Here is a 15,406-nt window from a genome sequence, read left to right on the forward strand (position 1 = left end):
ACCCAGTGTTTTTCCCCAATACCCAGTTTTTTTCCCCCAAAACACAGTATTTTTCTCCAATAAGCATTGTTTTTCCCCAATACCCAGTGTTTTCCCCAATACCCAGTATTTTTCCCCAATACCCAGTATTGTACTCAATAACCAATGTTTTTCTGCAATAACCAGTGTTGCTCCAATACCCACTGTTTTCCCCATTACTTCCCCATTAACCCAGTGTTTTCCCCAATTCCCAGTGATTTTTCCCAAAACCTGTGTTTTCCCCAATAATCAGCATGTTCTCCAATACCTAGTGTTTTCCCGTTTACCCAGTGTTTCCCTAATACCCATTGTTTCCCCATTAACCCAGTGTTTTCCCCAATGCCCAGTGCTTTTCCCAATAACCAGTGTATTCCCCAATACTTGGCCTTTTCTCCAATACCCAATGTTTACCCCAATACCCAGTGTTTTTTTCCCAATACTCAGTGCTTTCTCCAATACCCAGCGTTTTTCCCCAATATCCAGTTTTCCCCAATACCCAGTTTTTTTCCCACAATTCCAGTGTCTTTCCCCAATTTCTAGTTTTTTCTCCATTACCCAGTGTTTTCCCCAATACAGTGTAGTTCCCCAATACCCAGTGTTGTTCCCCAATACCCATTGTTTTACCCAATACCCAGTGTTTTCCCCAACACCCAATGTTTTCCCCAACACCCAATGTTTTCCCCAACACCCAGTGTTGTCTCCAATACCCAGTAAATTCCCCAATACCCAGTTTTTTCCCCAATACCCAGTGCTTTCTCCAATAGCCAGTGATTTTCCCCAATATCCAGTTTTCCCCAATACCCAGTGTTTTTCCCCAATACCCAGTGTTTTTCCCCAATACCCAGTGTTTTCCCCATTAACCAGTCTTTTCCCCCAATATCCAGTGCTGTCCTCAAAAAAGTACTTTTCTGCAATAGCCAGTGTTGTCCCCAATACCCAGTGTGTTTCTCCAATACCCAGTATTTCCCCAATACCCATTGTTTCCCCATTAACCCAGTGTTTTCCCCAATACCCATTGATTTTTCCCAAAACCAGTGTTTTCCCCAATGCCCAGTGCTTTTAACAATAACCAGTGTATTCCCCAATACCAGGGTTGTTTCCCCAATATTCAGTATTTTCCCCAGTACCAGTGGTTTCCCCAATAACCAAAGTTTTCCCCAATACCCAGTGTTTTCCTCAATACCCAGTGTTTTCCCCCAGTACCCAGTACTTTTCCCCAATACCTTGTGTGTCCCCATTACCCAGTGTTTCTCCAATACCCAATGTTTACCCCAACACCCAGTGTTTTTTCCCAATACTCAGTGCTTTCTCCAATACCCAGTGTTTTTCCCCAATATCCAGTTTTCCCCAATACCCAGTGTTTTTTTTCCCACAATTCCAGTGTCTTTCCCCAATTTCTAGTTTTTTCTCCATTACCCAGTGTTTTCCCCAATACAGTGTAGTTCCCCAATACCCAGTGTTGTTCCCCAATACCCATTGTTTTACCCAATACCCAGTGTTTCCCCCAACACCCAATGTTTTCCCCAACACCCAATGTTTTCCCCAACACCCAGTGTTGTCTCCAATACCCAGTAAATTCCCCAATACCCAGTTTTTTCCCCAATACCCAGTGCTTTCTCCAATAGCCAGTGACTTTCCCCAATATCCAGTTTTTCCCCAATACCCAGTGATTTTTCCACAATTCCAGTCTTTCCCCAATACCTAGTTTTTTCTCCAATACCCAGTGTTTTCCCCAACACCCAGTGATTTCCCCAATACCCAGTGATTTCCCCAATACCCAGTGTTGTTTCCCCAATACCCAGTGTTTTACCCAGTACCTTCCCCAATACCCAGTGGTTTTGCCAATACCCAGTGTTTTCCCCAAGTACCCGTGTCTTGCCTCAGTGCCCTGTGTTTCTCCCCATACTGACGGAGGCTGTGTGCTTGCTGCAGGAGTGCAACGGGGGAGTCGTGGCAGGAGATCATGCTGGCCTGCCTGAGTGAGAAGAAATGCGAGGGTACCAGTCAGCCCAGCTGTGGCACCGATTTTGCTTATTTCTACTTCGTTTCCTTCATATTCCTCTGCTCGTTCCTCGTAAGTGACAATTTTGGAACCTTCAGATGTCACCGGGAAGTGCTCGATGCAAGAGTTCGGTCATTTTTAAACAATAGAATTCTTCTCTACCCAGCCAAGCCCCTTTCCACGCACATTCAAATTCTTGATACCCTCACTCATGTCTCCCCGATCCTGCCTTTCTTCAGCTTTCTTCAGGTGGCTCAGTGGGTAGCACTCTTGCCTTTGAGTCAGAAGGTCATGGGTTCAAGTCCCACTCGAGACTTGAGCGCAAAATCTAGGCTGACACTCCAGTGCAGTACTGAGGGACTGCTGCACTGTTGGAGATGCTGTCTTTCGGTGAGATGTTAAACCATCTCCCTCAGGTAGACGTAAAAGATCCCATAGCACTATTTCAAAGAAGAGCAGGGGAATTGTCCCTTGTGTCTTGGCCAATAATTATCCCTCAACCAACATTATTAAAAACAGATTATCTGATCATTATCGCATTGCTGTTTGCGGGAGCTTGCTGTGCAAAATTTGGCTGCTGCGTTTCCTGCATTGCAACAGTGACTACACTTCAAAGGTACCTCATTGGCTGTAAGGCGCTTGGAGAGGTCCGGAGGTCGTGAAAGGTGCTATAGAAATGCAAGTCTTTATTTTGTTTGTGCCCCCTCAAACCACCGTCCCCTAATCTCTGATGCCGGCTTACTTGCTCTGTCTGTACCTGAGCAGGGCAGAGCTGCAGTCCCACTGCAGTACTGTGACAAGAGTTGTACACTATCTACTAGCTGGGGCCAAACCAGTGCCCCTGTACACACTACCATTGCAGCTACACTGCCTCCTCTCCTGAGCTTGATTTGGTGCAGAGCACCCTGAAGGGGCTCTGAAGGCTCCCAGCCGTTGAGGACTACAGTGGGTCAAGAGGTGGTGTCAGGTGTGCCCCCGTCACACTGGGCCAGGGTGCGTTGCTGCTCTTGCTGTTTGTTGATAGCCCTGAGGAAGGTGGTGTCAGGTGTGCCCCCGTCACACTGGGCCAGGGTGCGTTGCTGCTCTTGCTGTTTGTTGATAGCCCTGAGGACAAGCAGCAGGTGTTTAGCTTGAGATGACTCTGCTGTGGTTTCTGAAAGTGGGTTTCCATTTTCTTTCAGATGCTGAACCTGTTTGTGGCGGTCATCATGGATAACTTTGAGTACCTGACACGGGATTCGTCCATCCTAGGCCCACACCACCTGGATGAGTTTGTGCGGGCCTGGGCTGAGTATGATCGGGCTGCTTGGTAGGTGCCCCAGCCCTGGACAGGGGAACTGCTTACAAGCTATTTATTCTCCAGAAGTACGGAGCTGCAATATTATGGGATGCTGCGGTTCACCTGATCCAAGCAATGAGGCAAATATTCTTCACGAGATAGAAAAGGAAAGCCACACACTGAGAGGACAAGAGGCCTACTGCCTCGATTGCCTGACACCTGGCCCCTGCATCACACCACGGTGTGGAATTTAGCCTAAAGTCTCTATATAAAGGGGCAACTGATTCATCGGACACAAAGGAATCTGTACACTGACTGGGGTCTCGCAGTCCCCTCTCCCTCAGGGAGATACCTGTACACTGACTGGGTCTCTCTATCCCTCTCCCTCAGGGAGATACCTGTACACTGACTGGGTCTCTCTATCCCTCTCCCTCAGGGAGATACCTGTACACTGACTGGGTCTCTCAGTCCCTCTCCCTCAAGGAGATATCTGTACACTGACTGGGGTCTCTCAGTCCCCCCTCCCTCAAGGAGATATCTGTACACTGAGTGGGGTCTCTCAGTCCCTCTCTCAGGGAGTTATCTGTATACTGACTGAAGTCGCTCAGTTCCTCTCCCTCAGGGAAATATCTGTATACTGACTGGTGTCTCAGTCCCTCTCCCTCAGGGAGATAGCTATACACTGACTGGTGTGTCTCAGTCCCTCTTCCTGAGGGAAATATCTGCATACTGACTGGTGTCTCTCAGAGCCTCTCCCTCAGGAAGATATCTGTACACTGACTGGTGTGTCGCAGTCATTCTCCCTCAGGGAGTTATCTGTACACTCACTGCTGTCTCTCAGCCCCTCTCTCAGGGAGATGCCTGTACACTGACTGGCATCTCTCAGTCACCTCTCTGAGGGATTCATCTGTACTTTGACTGGTGCCTTTGAGTTCGAAAATACCAGTGATCTACCAGCAGGTCTGATCCATTAATGTTAATTTTGTGCCAGATATGAAAGTTTATCTTTGGTATGAACTTGATTCTACCCAGTACATACTGTACAGGAGCTGATACTGAGACAGACACACATCAGGCATACTGTACTGGAAGCGAGTGAATTGCTCCCTTTTACCCAGTTTATACTAGACATTGAGATCGAGATAACTCATCATCAGATGTGACAATCACTCACAGTTATTCTGTGCTAAACTTGAGGCAAGAGTATGGTAAACACTCCAAGCGTGCCACTGGAGGGTGAGAGAAAGCAAGACAATGCTATGGAAACTTCTTCTCCCAGCAGCTATTGCAGGACTGTATGTCCTGTATTAAAACAAATGGTCTGTAGCTTACCTTGAGGGCTTTCACAGTCACAATGAATGCTGCGATAGACCATCCTTCAATGCTCTCCAGGAAGTAAAAGCTTGTGGACCTTGCAGTCAGGAGATTAAAGGATGGCAGAGACAAGGATTATAAACTCTTGGTTATATCCTGCAGTCCATGTGACAGATGCTTCTCGTTCTCTTTAACCACCTGTTTGTTTTTTACTGCCAATCAATGCCTCGGGCCACGACACGTTGGCATTTGGCCAATTGGCAGCACGACCTGAAGCAGAGGAAGACCAGGTCCAGCCTCTGGTCTTCATCCGCGGAAGTGGTGCTGAACTGTCTTCTTGCTGAGCGATGGTAACTGTGTGCTCTCCGACTGTTGTTATTGTCTAACCAAATGTGCTTTCTTTGTAGCGGAAGGATTCACTATAAGGACATGTACACGATAGTGTGTGCGATCGCGCCCCCTCTGGGACTGGGGAGGAAGTGCCCTTGTAGGGTGGCCTGGAAGGTTTGCTTCATATTGACTTACCGGCCAGTGGTTGCCCCTCTCTGGCTGAGGAATGACGGGCTTCCTGTAAAGAGACAGAATCTCGGCTTGGCTGCTGCCGGTCCGCTCTTTACACTGCACCTCGCTCTCTGAATAGATTTAATCTGCAGACTGAGGCCATCTCAACACTCCCAGGAGCCACCTCCTGACGTGGGTGGGTATTTGCCTTGCGTCCAGTGCCCTGCTTTGGCTGCCAGGGGCACCGGGCCATGCCTGCTTGGGGCACAAAATGTGCCCACTTTTTATTCCTGGAGGCCAGCCTGTTTCTCCTGAATGTTGCTGTTTTTCTCTATTGAAGGAGGCTCTCAGCTCACACTCAGACACACTCACTCACACACACACAGATTCAGACACACAGATTCAGACACACTCATGCACTCACAGGCACACACACACTCTCAGGCACACACACACTCTCAGACACACACACTTGCATACTCAAACACACACATTCAGCCACACACACACAAACACACTTACACACACAAACTCTCACTCTCACACACACACACACATACATACACTGACATACATACACGGGCAGCACGGTGGCATAGTGGTTAGCACTGTTGCCTCACAGCGCCAGAGACCCGGGTTCGAATCCGGCCTCGGGTGACTGTGTGGAGTTTGCACATTCTCCCCGTGTTTGCGTGGGTTTTCTCCGGGTGCTCCGGTTTCCTCCCACAGTCCAAAGATGTGTGGGTTAGGTTGATTGGCTATGATAAATTGACCCTTAGTGTTAGGGGGATTAAATACGCGGGGATAGGGTGGGATATGTGTTGGTGTAGGGGTTACGGGGATCGGGTGGGATATGTGTCGGTGCAGGCTCGATGGGCCGAAATGGCCTCTATCTGCACTGTGGGGTTTCTGTGATTCTGTGATACACGCGCACTGCCTACACTGGCCAGCCTGGGGTTCCGGCATTGCGGAGAGCCTGTGGTGGAGGGTTTCCAAGGACCAGCAATGCTCAACACATCACTGGCAACTCCAGCAGGTCAGGAACTTGTTCCACACAGAATTCACTCTCCGTGTATGAGTTGAGAGCTGAATGATGGATGGACCCTATGATATTGCAACATTTGGACAGGGCTGAGAAATTAAATTGGAGGTGCGGATCCATGTAAAGAGAACGGAATAAGAGAAACTGTTTCTTTAATGAGGGCAAAATGCATAGTCCAGATGCATGGAGTGCATGCCTCCTTCTGAGTCATGCTGTGCTGGGTACTGTTCATCCGGTGGGAATTTAAACAGCAACCCTATCATCCCATGGGACTTCACCGAATCTGATCACATTCTACCACCGCATTTATGCAACAGCTGAACTTTGCATAGAAAAAAAACAAAGAGCTTAAGATAATTGGCAAAAAAGCCAGGGGGAGACGAGGAGAATATTTTTTTTACGCAGCGAGTTATGATGATCTGGAATGCACTGCAAGGGTGGTGGAAACAGGTTCAAGAGTAACTTTCAAAATTGAATTGGATAAATACTTGAAAAATAAACATTTGCAGGGCCAGGGAGTGGGACAAATTGGATAGCTCGTTCAAAAAGCCAGCACAGGCACGATGGGCTGACCGGACTCCTGTGCTCTATGATTCTATGAACAAGGACTGTTCTGCTGATTGAGATAGATGTGATTAACTCTTTCCTATTCTGTTTCTCCTGGACATGCTTGCCATCCCCCTCCCTCCATGCAAAGCGGCCGAATCCATTACACTGACATGTATCAAATGCTGACTCTCATGTCTCCACCGCTGGGTCTTGGGAAGAAATGTCCTTCGAAAGTTGCTTACAAGGTAGAAAAGAAACAAAGAAAAACCACGTCTGCCTGAGACTGAAAGGCTATTTATCAGTGTTTGTGTTCTGGACAGTTAGAAGCAATTCTCAAACTAATAGGCAATTTTCAAAAAAATTAAGTGTTCGAGTATTAAATATTTTTTATCATATTTCTCTGTTATTAGTCTTCCAGAACAGCATCCAGATCTTACACGTTTTACCTATTTTTTTCTGTGAATTTTATTTTTTTCAGGATGAGGTATGTTAGTGCTTGGAATAGAACACTCCAGCACTCTGCCAACACAGTAACATCACATCAAGTGTTTGATGGGAGAGTGTAGAGGGAGCTTTACTCTGTATCTAATCTGTGCTGTACCTGCCCTGGGAGTGTTTGATGGGACACTCCAGCACTCTGCCAGCACAGTAACATCACATCAAGTGTTTGATGGGAGAGTGTAGAGGGAGCTTTACTCTGTATCTAACCCGTGCTGTACCTGCCCTGGGAGTGTTTGATGGGACAGTGTAGAGGGAGCTTTACTCTGTATCTAACCCGTGCTGTACCTGCCCTGGATTGAAAGTCTTCTATTCCGTAGCACTAACGTTCCTCACCTTGATGTGCACAGAAAAATACAGAATAAATGACCACCTAAAGCTGCCCCAGGCCAGTTTCATGCTGTAAACTAGTGCATGGGTTGGAAGATCTGTGTCTACCTCTTTCCCTCTGCCGCGTGCAAGAACACAATTGCAATTATATGAAATCTGCCCAGAACTTGGTGTCGATGTGCACTTACCCGGCGCGACATCTGAAACCTGGCCCGCAGTGGATATCCTGTCAGTGGCCCGGTTCTGATGTCGGCGCGCTGTGCTAACCTGACCCAGCGGCGTAGTTAGTGTGATGTGCCGGCTGGGATCAGGTGAGCACTGTTCAGCCAATCAGGGGAGGGGAAACTTCATTCATAAGTTTGAGTGTAAGAACTGTCAAACTCATGAGAAGTACTGCACCCCAAAACACTACTTAAACTTTAAATAACATTTTAAAAAACATCCCAATCATTAAATTAAGTATAAATAAGTTTAAAAAAAATTTAAACAATAATTTTTTTTTTGGAAAAAAATAATTTTTTAATAAAAAGGGTCTAAAACTAAATTTAGCTTATTGTAGATTCTTTAAAATAATAAACCTGTGGAATTTTTTTTTCTAAATTGCACTAAAACTTACCTGTAAAAATAAATACTTACGTGTGCTTTTTACAAGCGTAAAGACCGGAGGCCTTTACACATGTGCAAATCCCCCAAAACAGAGGAAATCCAAGACGCACGCGCTGCCCCCTACAGCACACGCGCTAGCCTCTTCACCTCTTGGGTTAGAGAGGAGAGGAAATGCTGGTTTTCAGCGCATGCGCTGTGCATGCTGAAAACCGGCATTTCTTCCGGCCAGACGCGTGAGTACCCCTTCCGTACTCACGCGTTTGGGGAGGAATTTCTGCCCCTCAAGACATGAGACATGTACAGCTAATCTCTAGTGATTTGATTGATCCATTTTTATCAGTGTGAACAAGGCCTGAATACTCCAATTGTGCCTCATGTCAAGACCAAGGGCACACCGCTTATCACAAGACTGGAAAATACACTAGCTCCAAATGAGGGCCTTCCAGGTTAATGCCAAGCAGGCCAGAAGGTCCCGGATTCCGTCCCCAGTTTGTGCTGAGGAAGCTGATCTCGATTCCAGCAGTTCTCAGTACCTGTTGGCCAGGAAAGGAGGCAGGGTGGGCCAGGGTATCTGCCCCTGGCTGCTGTCCAGTGACGCCTGGTGGAACATGTGTGGCCAGGCTTGGGCTGGGTCGGGTTGCCACCGTGTTGGGCTAACACTCCGTGTCCGGGCTCCCGCGGGAGGAAGGGTCACTTGAAGGACGCGCCAGAGGTCAGGCGAGCGATCAGGGCCGTGAAACGATGTCGCGGCGAAAGGCAACTGGAGAGGAGGAGGGAAAATTGGGACAGGTCAATGGACGGTAAATAGATGCTAGACATCTGTCACAGAGGTAGAGTACACCACGATGGTCCTGGGAGTATTTACTGGACAGTGCCCAATGTTTGTTGCTTCTTCCATCCCAGCGTTCTGCCTCTCCCTCTCTTTCCCTCTGTCTCTCCGCCTCTCCCCCTCTGTCTCTCTCCCCCTGTCTCTCTATGTCTCCCTCCCTCTCTGCCTCTCCTCCTCCCTCCCTCTGCCTCTCCCTCTTTCTCCCTCTCTCGCTCTGTCTCTCCCTCTCCCACCTCTCTGCCTCTCACTCTCTCTCCCTCCCTCTCTCCCTGTCTCTCCCTCCCTCTCTCCCTGTCTCTCCCTCTCTTCTCGCGCTCTCTCTCCCTCCCTTTCTCCCTTACAATCCCTCCCTCTTCCACTGCCTCTACCTCTATCTCTCAATTCAATTCAAATTGCTTTATTGGCATGACAAGGTACATCTTATGTTGCCAAAGCATCGAAAAACATTTATGGTTGAACACAAATGCAGATCTATCCATACAGTGTATAAACAGATATATCCCTGAGTATATAAATATACATTCATATAATTTGTATATACTCTTTTTAGATTTAATGGTTCTCCCTCTGTTTATGGCAAGCTGTAACATAATGTGCCGCTAAGGTTACACAATTTCTCTGTTCCCCTAGTAGGTATGGGAGTTTTTGGTCGTCATTCAAATTTCTGAATTCAGGGCATATTTTTGTGAATTTTGGGTAGAAATTCTCCCTTATGCCCTGATATTTTCCACAAGCTGTGAGGAAGTGCATCTCTGTCGCCACCACTCCCTGACTGCAGTGAGAGCATATCCTGTCCTCTCTTGTCAGCCAGGTCTGTCTGTGTCTGCCTTTTTCAATAGCCAGGCTATGCTCACTAAGTCTGTACATAGTCAAGGTTTTTCTCAATTTGCTATCTTTTACCGTGGTCAGGTATTCAGCCATGTTGTATTGTCTGTTTAGGGCCAAGTAGCAATTGAGTTTGTTTTGGGTTTTTGTTGTTTCTGCCCAATAGGACAGGTATTTTTACTTTTGCTTAGTGACAATTGTGTTGGGTCAAATTCTCTGTGCTACGATGTCACTGTCCTGGGGCTGGTTATTGTTAGTAGTTACTTCACTGAGTCCCAGGACTAGTTGACTGAGGGTATTCTTCTTTATGATCCTCTCTTGGCATTTCAGGGCTTCGTAATGATAGCAGTGGGGGTTACTCATTTTTAGGTGTTTCCAAAATTTGGTGGCTCTTTTTTGGATAGTAATTATTAATGGATATTGGCCTAGTTCTGCCCTGCATGCATTGTTTACGGTTTTCCTTTGAGTCCGGAGGATACTTTTACAGAATTCTGCATGTAGGATCTCAATTGGGTGTTTGTCCCATTTTGCAAATTCTTGTTGTGTTAGCGGTCCCCACACCTCACTGCCATAGAGTGCAATTGGTTCAATTACTGATTTAAAAATTTTGAGCCAAATGCGAATTGGGATTTCTATTTGGATTGATTTTTTAATGGCATAGAAAGCCCTTCTTGCTTTCTCTTTCAGTTCATTCACAGCCAGATGAAAATTTCCTGTAGAACTGATTTTTAAGCCCAAGTATGTGTAGTTAGTGGTTTCTAGTGTGAAATTTATTCTGGGTCTCTGATGTCTGGATCTTTGCTGGAACACAAGGACTTTGGTTTTTTGGGGGTTTATTGTCAGGGCCCAGGTCTGACAGAACGACTCTAGCAGATCCAGGTTCTGCTGTAGGCCCGCCTTAGTTGGTGACAGCAGAACCAGGTAATCTGCATAGAGGAGGAATTTAACCTTTGATTCATATAGGGTGAGGCCGGGTGTGGGAAGTATTTTGTTTGTTTGTCTCCAATTTTAACTGCACATTTATTGTTTGTATACATTGATTTAATTACATCATATGTTTTTCCCCCTACACCACTTTCAATAAGTTTCAAGAATAGACCGTCGTGCTTTTGTTTTGATGAACATGTTTGTCAATTAGGGTCTGTAGGGTGAAGATATGATCTGATGTTCTATAGTTTGGTAGGAATCCAATTTGGCTTTTACTCAAGACATTGTGCTCCTCAAGGAAGTTTATAAGTCTTTTGTTTATGATACTACAGAATACCTTCCCCAGGTTACTGTTTACAGATGCCTCGATAGTTATTTTGGGTCAACTTTGTCTCCACTTTTGTATATGGGCGTTATGAGTCCTTTGTTCCAGATATCAAGGAAGTAACCGACACTCAGAACCAAGTTGAAGAGTTTTAGGATAGCCAATTTCATTTTATCGTCAGTGTGTTTAATCATCTCGCTTAGGATGCCATCTGCACCGCAAGCTTCTCCTGGTCGCAGGTCCTTGAGTTTTTCAAATAGCTCTTTTTCAGTTATTATGGGGTCTAGCGGGTTTTGGTTATCTTTTATGGCCAATTCGAGCTTTTCCAGTTTTTTGCATATTTGGTATTGCTCTGGGCTTAGTGTGTTTTTCTGGTATAATTTTTCAAAATGGTTTTCCCATGTGTCTCCGTTTTGAATGGCTAATTCGTCGTGTTGTTTTTTGTGTAATGTATTCCAGTTGTCCCAGAAACAATTGGAATCAATGGATTCCTCAATGGAGCCGAGTGCATTTTTAATATACTGCTCTTTTTTGGTTCTGAGTGCGTTTTTGTATTGTGTTAGCGCCTGACAATAAATAAGGCGTAATTCCTCGTTTTCTGGCTGTCTGTGTTTTTGGTTTGATATTTTTCTGAGTTTTTTCCTCATGTTATGGCAATCTGGGTCAAACCATTTTTCATAGTTTTTTGTTTTGGGTTTAATCTTGCGAACTTTCAAGTTTGACATTGTTGCCAAATTATCAAAAATATTATTTAGGTTATTCACTGCCCGGTTTACGCCTTCTTTATTGTGAGTGTATATGTTTTCCAGAAAGGTGTTGATTGATTGCTAATTGCTTTCTGGTATTTTTCCGTGCTGTTTTTGGCCCATCTGTAGGATTTTTTGATGTTGTACAGCTTACTGGGTTGTGTTTCTGTGTTGGTTGTTTCTGTCCTTTTAAGATACACAGTAATTTGACTGTGGTCTGCCAGTGTTGTTTGTGGTTTGACTGTGAATGCTCTGAAAGAGGATGGGTCCAAATCCGTAATCATATGGTCTACGGTGCTGCAGCCAAGAGGTGAGCAATAGGTCGATCTTCCTAGGGAGTCTCCCATGAACCTACCATTGACAATGTACAGACCCAGGCTTCGACACAGCTCTCACTCTCTCTCCCCCTGCCCCTCCCTCCCTCCCTGCCTCTCCCTCCCTCCCTGCCTCCCACTCTCCCACTCACTCTCCCCCTCACACTCTGCCTCCCCCACTCTCTCCCTCCCTGCCGCCCCCCGCTCTCCCCCCCCCCCTGCCTCCCGCTCTCCCCCCCGCCTCCCGCTCTTCCCCCCCCGCCTCCTCTCCCCCCCTGCCTCCTCTCCCCCCCCCTGCCTCCTCCCCCCCCTGCCTCCTCTCCCCCCCCTGCCTCCTCTCCCCCCCCCTGCCTCCTCTCCCCCCCCCTGCCTCCTCTCCCCCCCTGCCTCCTCTCCCCCCCCTGCCTCCTCTCCCCCCCCTGCCTCCTCTCCCCCCCCTGCCTCCTCTCCCCCCCCCCCCGCCTCCTCTCCCCCCCCCTGCCTCCTCTCCTCCCCCCCTGGCCCCTCTCCCCCCCTGGCCCCTCTCCCCCCCTCCCCCCCTGGCCCCTCTCCCCCCCCTCCCCCCCGGCCCCTCTCCCCCCCTGGCCCCTCTCCCTCCATCTCTCCCTCCATCTCTCCCTCCGTCTCTTCCTCTATCCCTCCCTCTCCCTCCCCCACTCTCCCTCCCTCTGTCACTCCCTCTTTCTCCTTCCCTCTCTCCCTGTCTCTCCCGCTCTCCCTCCCTCTCCCTCCGGTCTTGCCTTCTCTCCTTCTCTCTCCCTCCCTCTCTCTCTCTGCCTCTCCCCCTCCCTCCCTCCCTCTCCCCCTCCCTCCCTGTCTCACACTCTTAATATCTTTCACACTGTCACTCTCACTCTGTTGCACTCTCGCATATTCTCTTTATCCCTCATTCTCTCGCACCATGTTGTTCTTGCAGACTGTCTCTCACTGTCTGTCTGTGTCTCGCTCTCTGTGTTTGATGGGGCAGTGTAGAGGGAGCTTTACTCTATATCTAACCAGTGCTGCACCTGCCCTGGGAGTGTTTGATGGGACAGTGTAGTAGGAGCTATGCGTTTATCCTAAAGAAGAAGATTTCTACATTTTCTTCTATTGAATCAATTTTAGAAGTGTGTCTACCTGGCACTATAGCTTTATCTTCAATAGTGTAGGCATCAGGAGCAGAGATTCAGGCTGACCCTCCCAGTGCAGGCTGGAAATGGGTCTCTTTTCCATTGTTCAGCTGGGCTGCACAATGGAATGTCACCTGACAAAAATGGATCATCTGTCACTTTGGGTGAAGAGATAGTGGGTTCCATGTGGGTGATCTCGCCCATTGCTGTATGTTTGTTGGTACGCACTAGGGTTGCCAACCCTCCAGGTTTGCCCTGGAGCCTTCAGGAATTAAAGATTAATCTCCAGGACACAGCTGGGGGCAAAATCCCAGGAGAAAACTCAATGGGGGCATTAAATAAGAGAGTGTTTATTTTTCATTTCCTTTGAACACGGGAAAGTAAGTTGTTTAACTAACAGTCAAGAATCGTCCAAGCAGGGAATAAATAATCAGATCTCTTTCCAATCCGCATGTGGGGGCAGGGACGCGCGAGATGGACGTCAGGTGACCAATGGCGGGAGTGTGGGGGGTGGGGCACCGTGAGGATGGGTGTGTCGGGTGACCAATGGCGGGAGTGTGGGGGGTGGGGCACTGTGAGGATGGATGTGTCGGGTGACCAATGGCGGGAGTGTGGGGGGGGTGGGGCACCGTGAGGATGGATGTGTCGGGTGACCAATGGCGGGAGAGTGGGGGGCAGGGCACTCGGAGGATGCACGTGTCGGGTGACCAATGGCGGGAGTTTGGGGGCAGGGCACTGGGAGGATAAGTGAGTTTGGCGACCAATGGCGAGAGTGTGGGGGTGGGGCGGTTGGAGCTGAGTGGTCCTGTGATGAAACCGCCAGGAATATGCCCAATCAGAGTTGGCAACCCTGGTGGCTACCTTCAACATCCTGCTCTGAGTTCTCAGTGGGAGGAAGGTGCAGAGAATGGAGGAACCAGGGAAGAAGGTTGAGGTACCGTGTGTGGTGGTGGGCAGGGGGTTTTGAGTGAAATGATAAATCACAGCACACATAAACCGTCAGTGTCACCGGAGCTGTTGTGAAGAACGTAACTAGATTCCAGTTGTCTTATCTCTGGACAGGATGAGCTGGCAGCATAGCAGGATTTGAGTGTGACTTCTTGTCCCTCTCCTTTTTAGAGGCTGGTACTGATGAACATGCCTGTGACCAAGGAGAAGACTGTCCACTTCACCTCGACCCTCATGGGCTTGATCAGGACTGCACTTCAAATCAAGCTTGCAAAAGGTAAGCAGGATATTCAGTATTGCTATCACATCACACGGTGAACAAACCTTCACTCCTGGGGTTACCATAACAATAATAATTTGCACTTATACAGCACCTTTAATGTAGTAAAATGTCCCATGGTGCTTCACAGGAGTGATTATCAAACAGAATTTGACACCAAGCCACTTAAGGAGATATTACGACAGGCGACATAGGTTTGAAGGAGCGACTCTCACCTTTTCACCATATCCCTCACCTCACCGTCACACCACATCCCTCACCCCACCGTCACACCATATCCTTCATCCCACCGTGACACCATATCCTTCATCCCACCGTCACACCACATCCCTTACCCCACCGTCACACTATATCCCTCACCCCACCATCACAACATATTCCTCACCCCACCGTCACACCATACCCCTCACCGCAAAGTCAAACCATATCCCTCACCCCAACATTCTCAACATATCACTCAACCTACCGTCACAATATATCCCTCACCCCAAGGTCTCACCATATCCTTCACCCCACCGTCAGACCATATCACTCACCCCAAATTCTCACCATATCCCTCACCCCAATGTCAGACCATATCCCTCACCCCACCGTCATACCATATCCCTCAGCCCACCGTCATACCATATCCCTCAGCCCACTGTCACACCATATCCCTCAGCCCACCATTTCACCATAGCCCTAAACCCACCTTCTCACCAAATCCCTCACACCACCATCAAACCATATCCCTCACCCCACCGTCACACCATATCCTCACCCCACCGTCGCACCATATCCCTCACACCACCTTATCACCATATCCCTCACCCCACCATCACAACATATCCCTCACCCCACATTCTCACCATGTCCCTCACCCCAACGTCACACCATATTCCTCAACCCTACGTCTCACCATATCCCTCACCCCACCTTCTCAACATATCCCTCACCCCACCGTCACACCATATCACTCAGCCCA

General features: G+C 48.1%; 1 protein-coding gene across 1 annotated transcript in view; it reads left to right on the forward strand.

Annotated features, from left to right (window-relative positions):
• Nucleotides 1–15,406, forward strand: part of LOC147121682 (putative voltage-dependent R-type calcium channel subunit alpha-1E) — a 1,254,166-nt gene that overhangs the window by 1,095,374 nt on the left and 143,386 nt on the right. Inside the window, exons 35-38 of the mRNA XM_085977984.1 lie at nucleotides 1,951–2,092; nucleotides 3,202–3,329; nucleotides 6,854–6,950; nucleotides 14,334–14,439. Coding sequence (XP_085834110.1) covers nucleotides 1,951–2,092; nucleotides 3,202–3,329; nucleotides 6,854–6,950; nucleotides 14,334–14,439 — 473 coding nt within the window. The remainder of the gene's footprint in view (nucleotides 1–1,950; nucleotides 2,093–3,201; nucleotides 3,330–6,853; nucleotides 6,951–14,333; nucleotides 14,440–15,406) is intronic.

Source organism: Somniosus microcephalus, chromosome 3, assembly GCF_052327205.1.
Source record: "Somniosus microcephalus isolate GS21.2 chromosome 3, FLI_Smic_1.0, whole genome shotgun sequence".
NCBI lineage: Eukaryota > Metazoa > Chordata > Chondrichthyes > Squaliformes > Somniosidae > Somniosus > Somniosus microcephalus.